Source organism: Centruroides vittatus, unplaced genomic scaffold (assembly GCF_030686945.1).
Source record: "Centruroides vittatus isolate TY-2023 unplaced genomic scaffold, ASM3068694v2 scaffold_3315, whole genome shotgun sequence".
Taxonomy (NCBI): Eukaryota; Metazoa; Arthropoda; class Arachnida; order Scorpiones; family Buthidae; genus Centruroides; species Centruroides vittatus.
In genome coordinates this window covers 4,259,707-4,276,719 of record NW_027122703.1, presented here as the reverse complement: position 1 = coordinate 4,276,719, position 17,013 = coordinate 4,259,707, and the positions used below count along the sequence as shown (strand labels likewise).

The 17,013-nt window shown below is 32.2% G+C and overlaps 2 protein-coding genes across 3 annotated transcripts in view; both read right to left on the bottom strand.

Moving 5' to 3' along the window:
- LOC136988475 (zinc finger protein 385B-like) overlaps positions 1-17,013 on the bottom strand; it is a 66,820-nt gene that overhangs the window by 620 nt on the left and 49,187 nt on the right. For both annotated transcript variants that reach the window (XM_067286337.1, XM_067286339.1), the window contains one exon: positions 14,581-14,655. In XM_067286337.1, the coding sequence (XP_067142438.1) occupies positions 14,581-14,655 (75 nt within the window). The remainder of the gene's footprint in view (positions 1-14,580; positions 14,656-17,013) is intronic.
- Positions 1-17,013, bottom strand: part of LOC136988460 (NAD(P) transhydrogenase, mitochondrial-like) — a 267,559-nt gene that overhangs the window by 229,141 nt on the left and 21,405 nt on the right. The window lies entirely within an intron of this gene.

The following is a 17,013-nucleotide window of genomic DNA, read 5'->3' as shown; positions in this document are numbered from 1 at the left end:
TTTGTAAACATTCTATCGTGACATTGTCTATATTTTTATGTGGCAATAAAAAGAATTAGGTTGTCAATTAAACAAAACAGCAGCAAGTTACAATAGTTATTTAAATTAACAATTTCCATTTACATAAGAGAACTAATGTTAATTGCGCTTAATTTGCATTTAAAAGTGTGACCATGATTGCCCTTAGAAACCTGCCCAATGTCCAGTTATTTCTAAGTTAAAATAGATAAGTTTTGATTAAAAGAAAATTACATTTTAAATGAAATAAGTAAAATTATATATGCATAACAGTGGGTTATGAATTTATATTTTTTACTACATTATTTATTATAACTATGAAAAACTCATATAAACATGTACATAATCAATTTAAAAGGGGTTTTAATTTTGACATGTACACCTGTTATTCTTTGGGCTTTTTTCAAAAATAATTTGTTCAATAACCTTCAAAAATTTTCATGGCACCAGTTGAAAATCATTGTTCTATGACATTAAACAATTACAGTAAAATCACTTATTTGCAAATAAACAAATAAATGGTTGGTGAAGTCAACAGTTGACATTTCAGTGAAATAGTCGTAAGATTTATTTCAAATGTACCGTTAATAGATGTTTGCTAAAATTATAGTAACATGTATATTTGGCAGTCCGTATGGCCAGCATAAAGCATTTTCTTTCTAGCCTTAAAGCTGTCTGCAGGTCATTTTACTAGTGATTAGCAATACTTCCCTACTGGTGACAATTACCACTACCAAAAAGTTGCCGGTAATGCCGGTGACATTTCAATATTTGGTGATTTTTGTAACCGTGGCAAAGAATTGACCATAAAAATATCATATTGGGTCTGCGTGTCTGTCCATTTACTTGAATATCACACAAGAATGGCCAAACTTATTTTTATGAAAGTTTGTACATGTGGTAGCTATGGTAAGGCTACTTTAGAATTCGGGTCTGCCATCTGTTCGAATATCACAATTAGGTTGGCCAAATCCTTCTCGGGCTAGAGAGAGAAATATAATAAGACGACTGACTGAAAGCAATTTTTACGTTGTAAGTTTACGGAAAAAGCGTGTACACTTATAATATATCCAGATACCTCAGCTAGTCATTAATAAAATTCAGCCTTAAAGCTTTTAATTTTATGAGTTTGGAAAAGTACACAGCCCCTCCTCCTCTTGACATCCCTGGACTTTTATCATTGGCAGAATATAGATCACAAATTGTAGACAAGCCAATTCTGATTGCAGTTTCACTATCACTGGAAAAAATTTTGATTAAAAAGAAACGCATCTATCACCGCAATATACAGTAGGAAAATTACCAAATCACTCATTGCCATTACCACCAATTGTTGCCTTGATTTTGACATTGTTTACATAAATAATAATAAAATAACTTTACACTGGTTAAACTGTTTTAACAAATATCATAATTTAAACTATTGTACTACAAAAAATTGTTTTATTTTGTCAGCTTTAACCACTATTGATATTTAATGTTAGCATGTGGTCAACAGTTTGCACAGTTTAGAATTTTCCAAATTTTACAAAATTTTAGTTATTTTTAAAAATGATTCAGAAATGCTAAAAAAATGGACGAGTTCTAGTTTTTTTACTTATCCTTTTTTCCTTGCAAGAAGTTGGACCACTAATTGTAATCTGAATTTTCATTTCCATTATTTTTCTCTTTCCACCCCGTGGACACTAAAAGGGCCATTTTAATCGTACCTATCGTTACCGAGCCCACGACGGCTGCAGCAAGATGGTCCGGTACGGGGCTCGGTATATCCGGATCCGTCGTCAAAATTTGAACGAGTCTAAGGCCTAGGTCTTAGACTTTGTCAAATTTTTAATTGCACCTATTACAAAGTGCAACTTTTAGAAAATAGAAATGAATATTACTTTTAAGTTACTGTTTCTTTTCCTCTATCCCATAGGTAGAGGCGAAAAACATGAACTAAAAAGAAAACAATTTCAGTAATCAAATTCCTTTTTTTCCACATAGTCAAGACATTTTTTTAAGACAACTTACAAGTCACATCATTAATGTTATTGAATTAACATAATCATTTAGGATGTTTCACATCATCATAAATAAATATCAAAACTAGAATATTAATGCTTGATGTTTGTTCGTGGGAAAATTTATAAGCCATTAGGCCATTAAATAATGTCAAAGCAGTACAAATGAATGACTAGCAATCTGTTTGACATTATTCCATTTTATAAAAGGTTATGTTTTTATTAATATAGAAAAAAGTTGAGAAAAAAAGTTAAATTTTCAACTTTTCATAAACAGTTCTAAACAATTCATATTTAAACTATTTCTCCTGCAATGTTAAGTCCTTTGATGTTTCCAACATATTTTTGAAAAATAAACATGAAAAGGGAAAAACTGTAAAAAACTTAAATCTTCCTCAATTTTTATATATGGGAGTTTAAAACAGGGTTCCACATTCATCAACATTATTCTAAATCACACTTTGTCAATCTCAAATGATGGGACAAATCTCATCAATTCTCCCAGCTTTGATCCTGCTGATAAGTCATAATACAAACTTGTAAGTTGTGTGTTCTAACTGCCAATTCTCTAGACTATACCACTTTCTAGTCAAGGTTCAATTCATTAACTATTTCAGTTAAAAATTAAAGACTAATATAAATGTCTATTTTAAAATTATTACTATAAAGAATAAAAATTAATTTCTAAAAGCAGTTATTCTTCAGACTGGTGTAATACAATAATACAATACTGAATCTTGGTTACTTCTAAGAATTTTGTCTAGATAAAAGAAGCAGTCAGATTGCACTGATTGCTTTCTTTTACCTAGCTAATATGATGAGAGTGAAAGCATTTCATACTAAAAAGTTTTGTTGTAATTGGAAACTTTTATTTATGAGACAATAAATAGGTAGTTTTTAAAGATTTTGCAGAAATATTTTTATCCAAAATACTGCATATTTTAAAAATATTCATTACTCTCAGGGAATAAATAACTCTTCTAGAATATTAAAGATAAACAGCAATATTATGCTGTCACTGTACTTTTATTATCTGGAAAGTAAATATCTTAAAAAGACAGACAGTAACCTTTATCATTGTGAAATTACTCGTGATCAACCCTTAAAAGTTACAGCTTTAACTACAATTTAGAATTTAATTGCTGCTACATAAAAAAAATTCTGCTTTACTCAGATTATATCATAAACTGGTACAAAAACATCGGTTTCCACATTAGACAGGTTTCTGGCTTATAATACAGTGAACTTTGCTAATTTGAACTTATTTAATTTGAATATTTCCAATGGTTACTTGAACTCTCTATTAAAAACATGCAAAAAAAGAAAATTGATATTTTTTTGTTTAATTCGAAATGATCATTACAAATCATACAATGACTGTTATCTGAACTAGACCCCTTTGCAAGTAGGATGAAAGATCTGAGGATTTTATGATTCTTAAATTTATGACATCATCTTATCACTTGTTACTGTGACTGATCAGTCTATCCTTGTATTCATGGAAAGTAGTCTGTTATTTCTGCAATCTCCTTTCCTTTTTTTTTTTTTTTGCAATTTTTGTACGGAGTATTACTGAGCTACTTCTTTGTGTATAATAAAGATGAAAAGTTTCACTGCTATGCCTGAGTTTACTTTGTAATTTCTGTTGTATTCTGCATGTTTTACTGTCATGTCTTTGTCAAAAACAAACTTTGTGCAAGACAAGACAGTAACTTTTGCCAAAAAAAAAAAAAAAAAAATATTGATAGCAATTATACAAGAAGTGAAAAAGGGATTAAAAAAAAATCTTTTGCAACAATGCAAAATACTTTGGAATTCCACTGAGTATACTGTCTACCTGCCCAAAGAATAAGGACAAAATTTTGAACAGTGTGACTAAAAAGAATGGCAAAATGGAAAGAGAGTAGGAATGCCAGAAAACAGGGATGTTGACAACTGTGTGTTAAAATGATTCAAACAGGCACAAGACAAAAACATTGTAAGAACAGATAAAGTAAAAACTGTGTCAGATGGCATTAAAATCTTTTTAATAATGCAAGTACCTTCAATGATACAGAATCATCACCACCACCACACTAATGAATATGTGGAATTTGGAACAGAATTCTTCTACATGCAATATAAAATTTTAACATTTTAATGGAATTTGAGGCTTGCAAATGGAAGAAAAGGAACAAAGTTACAATTTGAAATGATAAGCACAATGGAACTGGCAAAATATTTTTAATTGCATGAGCCTGTGATACATGATTATGTGAGTCAGCTACAATCACATGGATTCCTGACTGAAAAGCTTAAAAGGCAAGATCCACATGCAAGGAAGCTCAAGTATGGATGTATTGCAAGGGTAATATTTGGCATGGAATTTAACTTACAAGGGAACTGTTGGAGTATCTTTTAATAAATATTAATAAAATTGTGCCAATATTTAATAATTTGATTAAATATGCATAGTTTGCTTCTGGACTCAATACATGAAACATGAGAATTTTTAAATGTAAAACAAGTTTGTTTTTCTTTTTTAAACACTAACAGTTTAAATTGTGTTGAGAATAATTGCCAAAATCTTCAATTTGTTAAATGTGCATGATGTCAAAAAGTTCTTTGTTTACTTTGTGTTCTTGAAAAATATCACGTAAACAGTTGCCATCTAATAATTTGTGAGTGTAATTACTTTTCAGTTAAATACATCTAATAAAATGTATTTACTTATTATGTTTCAATTATTTTCTTTATATTATATTTTATTGTTAAAGTAGTATATATATCTAATCTCTCATATAACATTTATTTCAGTTTATTCCTTATTCTTCTCTGTAAATGTGATGTTGTCATTTTCCTCCAAAACCCTTTCACCATTAAAAACCTGCATATTTGTCGAAGTATCAAACACAAATTCGTGTTAATAACAACCACTTGGCTTTTTTCCACCTTTATTTAGTTGATACGGTACACGTTTCGGGCCTTATGCCCCTCATCAGTCAACAGTTCTTCCCCCAGTATGGCACTTGTACACGGTAAGTTTGGACATTACAAACTCGAGGATAAAAGTTATAAAATTCTTTTACATTTTGTTGTTCTCTTGTACTTCTTAGTAGATGGTTAATACACAGTACATTTTCAAAGGTCGTTCGAGCACTTTTGGCTCGTTTATGTTGAGACAGAATCCAGAAAATTTTTTAAAAGACAAATTTGTAGACCAACTTTGGGTATAAGTTTTAGTCTGAACTTTCCCCTGTTGAACGTTGTTTAGGTTTTGCGACATTTAAAATTTGCATAACTACATGGGTTGAAACGAAGTGAGCCTCCTAGCGGTATTTTTGGTAAGATATTGAGATTTATTGTATTTTTAACTAATATTAAAATTTATAATATATTTAACCAGTTTTTATTAATATTTATACTTGTATTTTTGTTTATACAATTTTTTGATTTAATTATAGCAAAACTTTCTTTAAACTTTCTATTATATATGTCTTTTTCTTTATACAAAACTTTGGTGTTATCCTTATCAATATTACAATTATTTATTAAGCAGTGGTCGTGGAAAACGGATTGCATCCTTTGGTGCTTCATATCAGCTATATGTTCTTTTATTCTTATTTTTAGTTTCCGTTTTGTTTCTCCGATGTAGGTATGTGGGTCTTTGCAAGTACATGGTATTTCGTAAACGACGTTTTTGGATTCTTCGATGTTTTCATTAAGTTGTTTTTTTCCTTTATTTATTATCCGTGATTGCAATTTTTGATATTTTGGTGCCAATTTTATATTTATTTTTCTCATTTCTTTGTTTATTTCTTCGTAGAGTCCTTTTATGTATGGGAAACTTTTGTATTTTATATCTTGGTTTTTTATTTCCTGGATTTGTTTTTCATAGGTTGATTTTTCTATTTGTGTTTCCCATGTATTTATCAATCTAATTGGGTATCCGTCTAGTATGAACTTTTTCTTTAAATTATTTACGTGTTTTTGAACATTTTCAGGTTTACTAGTTCTATTTTTAATTTTTTTGTATTCCATGATGAAGACGTTTTGTTTTATATACAGTGGTATTTGGGAGCTGTAGTTTATAGTTTTTGTTATGGCACAAGGTTTCTTAAAGGGTTCAAATTCTAGATTATTTATATTCCTTTTGATTGTAATATCCAAGTAATTTATATTATTGTGTATACTATCTTCTTCTTCGATTTTGAACTTAAATACGCTCATAAACAATATACACAACAATATTAAGTTCAAAATCGAAGAAGAAGATAGTATACACAATAATATAAATTACTTGGATATTACAATCAAAAGGAATATAAATAATCTAGAATTTGAACCCTTTAAGAAACCTTGTGCCATAACAAAAACTATAAACTACAGCTCCCAAATACCACTGTATATAAAACAAAACGTCTTCATCATGGAATACAAAAAAATTAAAAATAGAACTAGTAAACCTGAAAATGTTCAAAAACACGTAAATAATTTAAAGAAAAAGTTCATACTAGACGGATACCCAATTAGATTGATAAATACATGGGAAACACAAATAGAAAAATCAACCTATGAAAAACAAATCCAGGAAATAAAAAACCAAGATATAAAATACAAAAGTTTCCCATACATAAAAGGACTCTACGAAGAAATAAACAAAGAAATGAGAAAAATAAATATAAAATTGGCACCAAAATATCAAAAATTGCAATCACGGATAATAAATAAAGGAAAAAAACAACTTAATGAAAACATCGAAGAATCCAAAAACGTCGTTTACGAAATACCATGTACTTGCAAAGACCCACATACCTACATCGGAGAAACAAAACGGAAACTAAAAATAAGAATAAAAGAACATATAGCTGATATGAAGCACCAAAGGATGCAATCCGTTTTCCACGACCACTGCTTAATAAATAATTGTAATATTGATAAGGACAACACCAAAGTTTTGTATAAAGAAAAAGACATATATAATAGAAAGTTTAAAGAAAGTTTTGCTATAATTAAATCAAAAAATTGTATAAACAAAAATACAAGTATAAATATTAATAAAAACTGGTTAAATATATTATAAATTTTAATATTAGTTAAAAATACAATAAATCTCAATATCTTACCAAAAATACCGCTAGGAGGCTCACTTCGTTTCAACCCATGTAGTTATGCAAATTTTAAATGTCGCAAAACCTAAACAACGTTCAACAGGGGAAAGTTCAGACTAAAACTTATACCCAAAGTTGGTCTACAAATTTGTCTTTTAAAAAATTTTCTGGATTCTGTCTCAACATAAACGAGCCAAAAGTGCTCGAACGACCTTTGAAAATGTACTGTGTATTAACCATCTACTAAGAAGTACAAGAGAACAACAAAATGTAAAGAGAATTTTATAACTTTTATCCTCGAGTTTGTAATGTCCAAACTTACCGTGTACAAGTGCCATACTGGGGGAAGAACTGTTGACTAGATGAGGGCATAAGGCCCGAAACGTGTACCGTATCAACTAAATAAAGGTGGAAAAAAGCCAAGTGGTTGTTATTAACACGAATTTGTGTTTGATACTTCGAAGAATAATACAACACGGTTTCACAAAAATCTGCATATTTGTGTTAAACTAATATAAAATAGTATGGCATTTGATTGCAATTAACCCCGATTAATAGTTTTAGTAAATATTACAAATTTAATATAGAGTTTGTATACTTTTAATGTAATTATTAACTAAATTTTATTAATATTTATTAAAAGACATACTAACAAAGGAACTGTTGGAGTATGTTGACAAAACATTCAATAAGTGTACTCCCCTCAGAGCTAAAGCTGAAGAATTAACTTGTGGCCTGGAGTGGTTGGCCTTATGGATTTAAGAAAAGAAATAGCATTTCTTTCAAAACTGTCTTTGGGGAAAGTGGAGCTGTTGATATACAAGTAGCTGATAGGTGAAAAAATGATTTGGCAGAAATGATTCAAGATAGAGAAACCTTTGGAATTTTTAATTTTTAATGTTGATGAAACTGTTTTATAACAGAGAGAACCAATATGAAGGGATTCGACCTTGTTAACCAGACTCTGAAAATGACTATAAAATCTATAACTGAGCTACCCACTTTCGACAAAAAAGTTAATTCACCTGGAAAATCTCCCTTACTACGACCATTGAGGAGAATGAAATCGTGTTCAATCAACCAATGCAGAAACTGTCTCCTGGGCACATCAACTTTTAGATCCTTTGACTGTCTGATGTCAAAAATGTTAGGAGAAGCTACATTCAAATGTGAATCAATTTCCTCACCAATATGGACGTTAAAATCGCCCATTATCACAGTTCCGTGGTAATATGAAGACCAGGAATTCAAAATAGAAGAAAACAAATCTAGACATAAGCCTTGCTGCCTTAGTGAACTGGTATTTACTACCAACACCAAGATGCTCCTAGGTTCGGAAGCCAAGTAGTGTGATAAACCAATCACCATCAAATCAGGGCAAGTTTCCAGTAACTCGAATTGCCCTCTAACTTCATCAAACAGAACAAAATTTCACCGTGGGACCTACCTGGGCCCAATGGTTTTTCAGCTGGAATCATAAAATACTTCTAGTTAACTGGAAGAGACTTAGCAAGAAAATCACCTTCTATAGAAACCATCCAGGTCTCAACCAGGGCCAAACAAATTAAATCTGGTTCTTTTAATCATATAATCCAACAGTGAGCACTTGTTGCTAAATCCACAGCAATTCCAAAAAGCAACGAGTCCAAACAACATTCCAACTAGACTAGACCAGACACAACAAAGTTGAAAGTCTCGCCAAACCTTCACTCTTACGGGAAGGAAAATTCAAAATAAAAAAGAGACAGGAACTTCTATTAATCGCTGGCCAGAGATGAAATATGTAAATCTCTTATCGTCAACATACTGTAGAATACATCATCTCACAAAAAACATGACAACCAGCTTTCCGGTAGTCTTTTAAAAAAGTTACCAGGTATTTACAGCAAACTCGTAAATTAAATGAAAGATCCATCGCCAATCTAAACTTCACCGGTCTTGCCCTACCTTCTTGTTGAATTTTCATTTGAAATTTTTGCAATAAATAAGTTCGACATTTTCAAGACGATAACTGGATACAATAGATTTCCCGAGCTTTACCCCGCAAACAGGAAATACCGACAATATTATGCCCCGATAGATCAGCCACATCCAATTCCTTAGATAATAAATTAACAATATGATCCTTCATGTCTAACTCGTGCGGAATACTATAATTAAACAACATAAGTTCATGCTTCCAACAGAAGCAATTTAGTCTATCGTAGGCAAAGGAGTGTAACTCACCAATGATGTCCGAAGGTAATTGTCGTTGCTGTTCCACTTTGTCTAGTCGCGAACACATTTTTGAAAAGTCAGTTTCCAGTTTCCTTACCAAAGACACTGTTGACTGGTTAGCCATTTCCAAAGTGGCGAGCCTTTCTTCGATACACTTCAACTGCATCATTATTGCACTCAAAGTAGTCTCCAAATATTGCCGTAAGGATGACATTTCTTCTTTATCTGAGTCCGAAGGAGATTGTCTCTTAAAATAATGTTCTAATTTTGGGTATTTTGCACCAGGATCACTCAGTGAATGATGATGTGTAATTCCTTTCCGTTCTTCTTGGGTGTGATTTAACACTCCCGGGGGAGTACATGGAAACATTTCTAGAAAAGTAGAACTAATAATAGCACAGAATGACACAAAAGCAAGGACTGTACCAACTTCGGTACCAAATTAAGTAAAAAAAAAACTCAATAGTTTACTATAAAATAGTGTTAAGAATTTCTCTGGCAAAAAGTCACCAGCAACGACAGTTACTCGACAGCGCCCCCGAAACTGTTTTGTAAGTGCACCCCAACAACACATTGGCTTTCAAAGATGAGTGTTACAGTGGCAGTAAACATAACAAGGAAAAGATAATGCTTTCAGTTGAAACAAACATGAATTAGACAAAAACTTATCTTTGTTGATGATTGTGAAGTCAGTCACAACCCATGATGCCTCAAAAATGTTAAAACTAAGCCAATGAAATATCAATCAAACACAAAAGCATGGATGACATGTAAAATTTTTGAAAGATGACTTTTAAAATTTGACAAAAAATTTTGAAAACAAAACTGAAAAATTCTGTTGTTTATTGACAACTATATAGCACACAACACAACACCATTCCTCTGATGGAAAATGTAAAGGTCATGTTTCTTCCCCCAAATATGACATCAGTACTGTAACTGATGGATCAGGAAGTGATTAAAACTTTAAATCATTATTGTCAATGTCTTATGGTTCAGAACATCCTGTCATGTGCGTACGCCAACAAAAACAATAAAGCCAAGATCAACCCATGACAATCTGCTTAAATGTGTAACAGTGTTTGGGATCAAGTGCATTTCTTTTGAGGACTAAGTTCTCCACAAACTGTTTCATCATCCATGTTAACAGATACTGGAATTTTGGCTGATTTACTGAAAAATAATAATAGGGCAACTTCAGATGAAGAAGAGGAACAACTAGATGTACTTCCTGAAAAACCAGTTCCATCAGCAGCACAGGCCATGGAGCATATTCAGGAATTAAAACAGTTTGTTAAAGAAAAAGCAGAATGTAAGTGATGTCATTTTCTAGTTGCCTGATAAACCTGGAATATATAAATACTCAAAGAAGAAACTCAACAGAATAACTACTCAAATAAAAAAAATACTTCATATGAATGTTTTCATCCACATTCCATTGGACATCATCAGCCTGTAAAAATGGAAAATGGAGCCGTGATGTTCAACAATTCAAATGTAATGAGTTTTTGTTCATTGATTGGTGGAGATGTTTCTGATCTAGGTGATCGCTGATTGGAGGAGACAGTTCCTGTATGAACCCATGGTTTATGGGTGGTAAAGGAAAGGTTGTGTAGTCAGAGTTGGGAGGAATTTCTGGTCAGAGGAGTCAGAGTCAGCAAAAATGTGTTGACTCTAACTCTGGCACTTCATTCTTTTTGTTTTCCACAGAAAAATAAAAACGTAAAAATAGCTGCGAAAAATTTCACCCCAACACGATTTTATAGTAAAAATATTAGAATATGAAATTTAAAATAAATAGTTTCACCCGATTATAACGTCATCAGATATAACAACAACCCTAATATAACGTGAAATTTTTATCAGTCCCACGATTTTACTATACTAGATAATGTTAAAAAACCCACTTGTAATGACATAAAACCCTGTTTTAACGTCATATTTGAAGCACTCCCAAATTTTATTTAACAAAAAAAATACTACGTGTTCAGTCCTAGGGTCAGAGTTCACTTTCCTAGAACAACTGTGGGTGGTGCTCCTTCCATCTGACTTCGGTGGGGTGAAATTCGCCAATTTTAAACGACGTCACGATTGATTATTACGTGCTCATTTTTAAATTACTTTATGCTAAATTGTTAAGTATTCTATTATTTTTAATATAACATATTATATCAAAGAGTTTATAAAGAAATAATTGAATTATTTTTAATTGGCATACATTAATTTAACCTTTTGTTGCCTTTTGATTCAACATTATTATTCACAAAACCGGAAGTTCCACCATTATTGAAACTTAAGACAAACAGAAATTTCTTATAAATTGTAATTTTTGAAATTTTTAATTACATCGACGTAAATAAAGTTTATTTAAACAGGTAGTTTGCATTTTTATGCATACGATAATAAATTATTACTATCATAATAGATACAGTATACCGTATTACCATTAAGAAATAATTTTACAGTAAAACATATGATGTAAAATTAGAATGGAGTTTATAATAGATTCTTAAACACACTTGGTATGTTTTATCAGACTGAAATTATGATCCCACAGATAATGACACTCGGTTATAACGTCAAAAAATTGTCAGTCCCACGGATGACATTATAAATGGGTTAAACTGTATATTGTTAGAGATACTTTATCTGTCATTTTATTGCATTAAAAACAAGTTGTAACGAGACACTGGGGTCTCCAAAATTTACAACTATTTGACCTTTAGCCAGCTGCTTGGTGGACTTCGCAGGACAACCTTATGTAAACTTCGAGGGGAATCGGGATTCTAGTATAAGGTGTCCAGTAGTTCCAGGAATAATCTCAATTAGAATACATGCTTTTCGGTCATTACTACTATCTCTCTGGAGGGGGGAGACTGACTTACTTGTCCGAGTTAATTCAGGATTTGTACTTGCATCCTTTTCCTCCAACCCGGGTTAACTCAGAAAAAGTACTTAAAGGGTTTTTACTTTGATTCTCAAGTTCAAATTATTTTGCTTGTGACTTGTAAGTATGAATTATATTTATCTACATATTATTTTTAAGAGTTATATCTAATTTTATAAACTTAAATTCATTTTAGAACTTAAATGACCACATTCTCCCCAAGCAGCTCTCAGTAGCAGAGTTGCCCCTGTTGGACATTCAGTGGAAGATGCCGGTCTTATCAAAATGGACCTCCATGCTCAGGTCAGAATCATAAGTTAACAATGCAGTAGAACACCAATCCCTGGAAATGTCCATTTGGTGTTCTTTTATGCAGAAGTGATTTGATTTCCAGTAATTCCAACATATCTAATTCATTTCAGGTTCTATAGTCTGTCAAGGAGATGGAGTATATGCCTGGAAGTGTCACCAAACAAGCAGGCCTTTGGCATTTTTGAGGAGAGAGATGTGTGGGCTCCTTTTGCAGGCCAGCTTGATATTATTGATGCATACTATCTCTTTGTACTGCCTTGTTAGCGACAGTTTACAATTCTTGCATCCTATTGTTTGGATCAGAGATTGAAACAATAGGATACAAGAGTCAGGCACATGATCCTACAAGATGACTACTTTTAACTTTTTGGTACATAGAGCATTTTTGCACATCTCCGATCCAAACAATCACATTGCAGCAGCTCCATTTTCCATTTTTCAGCCTGATGATGCCCAATGGAATATGGATGAAAATAGTCACATGAATATAGAACTTTTACTAAACTTTAAGCTTTGAAATAAATTGGATTGCATTAATATCTCTGCATGACTTAATTTCTGAATGTAGCTACAGTGTCATGATGTCTTTACTGCTTTCTCATCATCAGATCATTTGACTAAAACAGCAACAGTGACTACTTACAGAAGTATGAATTACAAGAGCAAGAAAACTACTAGGAGAGAACAAAAGAGTAATAATTAAGCTTCACAATCAGACCACATTATTGAATGAGATATCCAAGCTCAGTAACTATTCAAGGCATTACAGATTGATATGAAGACAGAAAGACATTGAAGAATAAATCAAGAAGTGGCTATCCCAAAATCCTGACTGAAAGAGAAGTTTGTAATAATTCATTATATCAAAAAAGACCCTAAGATTAGATAGCTGCTGACTTGGGTAAAAGAGGTGTGAGAGTATCAGCCAGTTCAATGCATAGTGTGTGTACACAAGAAGCACAAGTTATAATGGTTAAGCAACAAGAAAGAAATTATAGGTGAACAAACAAAACAAGAAATGCCTTGATTCCACTTTACGACATCAAAATAAGGATGAAGACTTCTGTAAATGGATAAATATTCACTGACAAAAGCAAATTCAATGTTTTCGCTTTGGTGGCAAAAGGATGATGTGGAGAAAGAAGAATAAAGAGATGAATCAAAACATTTCATTCCTACAGTAAAACATGGAGGTGGATCTGTCCTCATATGATGCTGCAGAGTTGGAAATTTGCATACAAGGCATTATTGAGGAAATCATGGACCACAAGCATTACATAAACATTCTATGCTTTACCTTTTTTAATAGTGTAAATAAAAGGGCCTCCAAGAGAACTATATCTTTATGCAGGACAATGATCCAAAGCACACTGCCCATAATACCAATATGTGGCTAGTGTACAACACTCCTGCACAACTACATATTTCACCCCAATCTCTAGACATTAATTAATCTAACAGAATATTCATTGAAAATTAATAATAAAAATGTAAAAAAAATCTCCAAAAATACCCTCAAGAACGTTCTAATAGCAGAATGGAACTCCATACCACCTTCTGCACAGTGAAATTGGTGACATCAATGAGTACTAGACTCTGTTCAATCATAATGACTAAGGGAAACACGCCTAGTAGTACTGACATCATTAAGAAACAACCCTATTTCCGTGCGTATTTACAGGTGCATGAATATTTACTATACTTGGAAAAAAGTGACATTTTTTGTTTTACCTAACAAGAAAGACTACTATATTTTTTTTGGTACTTTTTTGATTTCAAATAAATCATTTATATGTCAACTTTGCTTAATGTTTTATTTCATTGACAAATCATTTGACCTTCATATTACTATTGTTAAATATACAGAATGGAAGCTATATGAATACTTTTTGCACTCACTGTATATACAGGGTGTTCCATTTTTAAAATGATAAATATGTTGCTAGATAACTTCTGAACATTTTGTGCACACTCTTGAACTGGTTTACAGATCCCAGCTTGAGAAATGGTGAATTAGATTATTATATATACATACATACAATGTTAAAATTACCTTTCTCCACCAATACTTTTTGCCCGGGGTCTTCTTTCCTTCCAGTCTATCTTTATGTTTCTTACTGCCCATGTGCTGCAATAATAGAAATGAAAATTTTTGTACAAAACATTCTTTTAATTCAAATTAATTACTGTGTTTTACAGTACAATGGGTGATCGGTTAATAAACATAATCTGTTCAAAGACAATGTTTGCAACCTGAATCGTTTGTTAGCCGACTATTGATTTACCATAAATTTTTATGAGAATTTGATTAATTTGTTCTGGAGCCCCAAAGCATAAATAAAAAATTATATAATTTCTTACTGCATTTATTTATAAGTAATAACAATAATACATACATATACAGTCTTTTATTTTCATCAGTCATGTTTCCTTCTGTTTGTGGGGTGTTATAAAATCTGTCCAATGTCAATTGCTTTTCTCTTCAGGATTTTTTGGAAGTAATTAATAGCATTGTTGTTGTAGAGAACCCCTAGCCTATTAACCTAGTTTGGATGCCATTCTAATTACATCCTCCCATTTCTTCAAAAGATCTTTAATAGCAGATGTTGACATTGGTCTTCTTTCATCGTCCTCTTTTTCAGAAGAAAACACATCTCATTGACTTTCTTGGTATTCTTCATTCAAGAATTCTTGGAGTTCTGTTGTCAGATCAGTTTCATGTTCTATTATAAGCTCTTCAATGTCATCTTCATTGACCTCCAATTCAAGATCTCTAGCAGTTGTCACAATTTCATTCATAATTCCAGGGATATCATCTCTGTTTCCCTGAATGCAGGATGGATATAGCTTTCACCAAGCAGAATTCAACTATCACTGAGTGACTTCTGGCCAAGCTTTTTGAATGAGCTGGATAGCTTCAAGAATATCAAATTTTTCTTTCCAAAATGTTTTTAATGTCATCGTTGGGGAGAACAGGAATGCTTCAAAACAACAATAAAACACTGCACAAATATACAATTTCTTGAAACCCACAATAACCTCCTGATCCATTGGCTGAATCAATATAGTAGTATTTAGAGGCAAACTGAACTGTTAGCCAGGGAAACTCTTCCAGCAAATTATCTTCAAGTTCTTTTGTGTATCCTGTCCACCAGCAACAGTGCTTTCAATGGCAATTCATTGGTCTGTAGGTAATCCTTGATGCTTGGGGGCACAAACTTTAAACAGCCATTCTTTGAAAAGAGTTTGCATGACCCATGCTCTTTTATACAATCTCTACATCACTGGCAGTCTTTCTTTAATTATGGAATTTTTTTGAATGCTCTTGGATTCTCAGTGTGATAGACAAGAAGCAGGATAAGCTTCATATCACCACTAGCATTAGCTCCCAAAAGTAACATCAATCAGTCTTTCATGGGTTTATGCCCAGAGATATTTTTCTCATCATTCATGTTGTAGGTACAGTACAGTGCATGTGCTTCCAAAATAAACCAGTTTCATCACTATTGAAAATTTGTTATGGACAATATCCTTCTTTTTTAATGAATTCTTGAAATTTGAGACAACTTAGCTTCTTCTCTATCTGCACTAGCAGACTCACCATGCATTACCACATGTTTAATGCCAGATCTCCTTCTAAACTTTGCAAACCATCCTGTGGTAGCCTTGAATTGTATCTCTTCATGTGACAAATGTGGTGTTTGTTTCTTCAGTTCTTCAAAAATTTCTCTAGCTTTCTCTTGAATGATAGTTATATTAATTACATCTCTTTTCATTTCCCTTTCTTTTATCCAAGTAAAAAGCAATTTTGCCATTTTTTCATGGAAGGCACATCTTTGTTTCTTAGATGTGATTTTTATTACTCCTTTAGCTGCTTGAGTCTTCTTGATTATATCTTTCTTAGCTAAGATTGTGCCTACTATAGACCTGTTCAAGCCATACTTGCCTAGCAACATCAGACCTCTTCTGCCTACTCTCTACCTTGGCTATTAATTCTTGTTTGGTTTCTATGCTAAGCATAGTTCTTGATACTCCATTCTTTTAGGCCCCATAATATTACTAGTTTCTTTTTTAAATTAAAAGTTCAGAAAAAACACTTACAAAAATTCAGAGAACAGAAATCAACTAGTTCACAAAAAGTTATGTAAATGTGAGGTCCCAGACAGAATTCAAAATTTGGTGTTAAAATGTTAATGAATATCCAACAGGACAGTTAAACTCTCACCTTTTGAAAATAAAAACCAATGCAAAACTTAATGAGTGCCTGACAGTCTCACAAAGACTATAAAAAAAATTATATCTGTCAGAAAGGTAAGCAACAGGCTGGAATTACAAGGGAGAGTTTCAAAGTTTGGATGAATATTATCCAATCGGTATTGTGTTGAGCATTAATATCAACCTCTCTCATGCCCCAAAAGGTTTCGAACTGTCACCTGGAGACAAGGAAAGATCAATCAGTATTCATTATTTTATGTTGCTTCTTCTT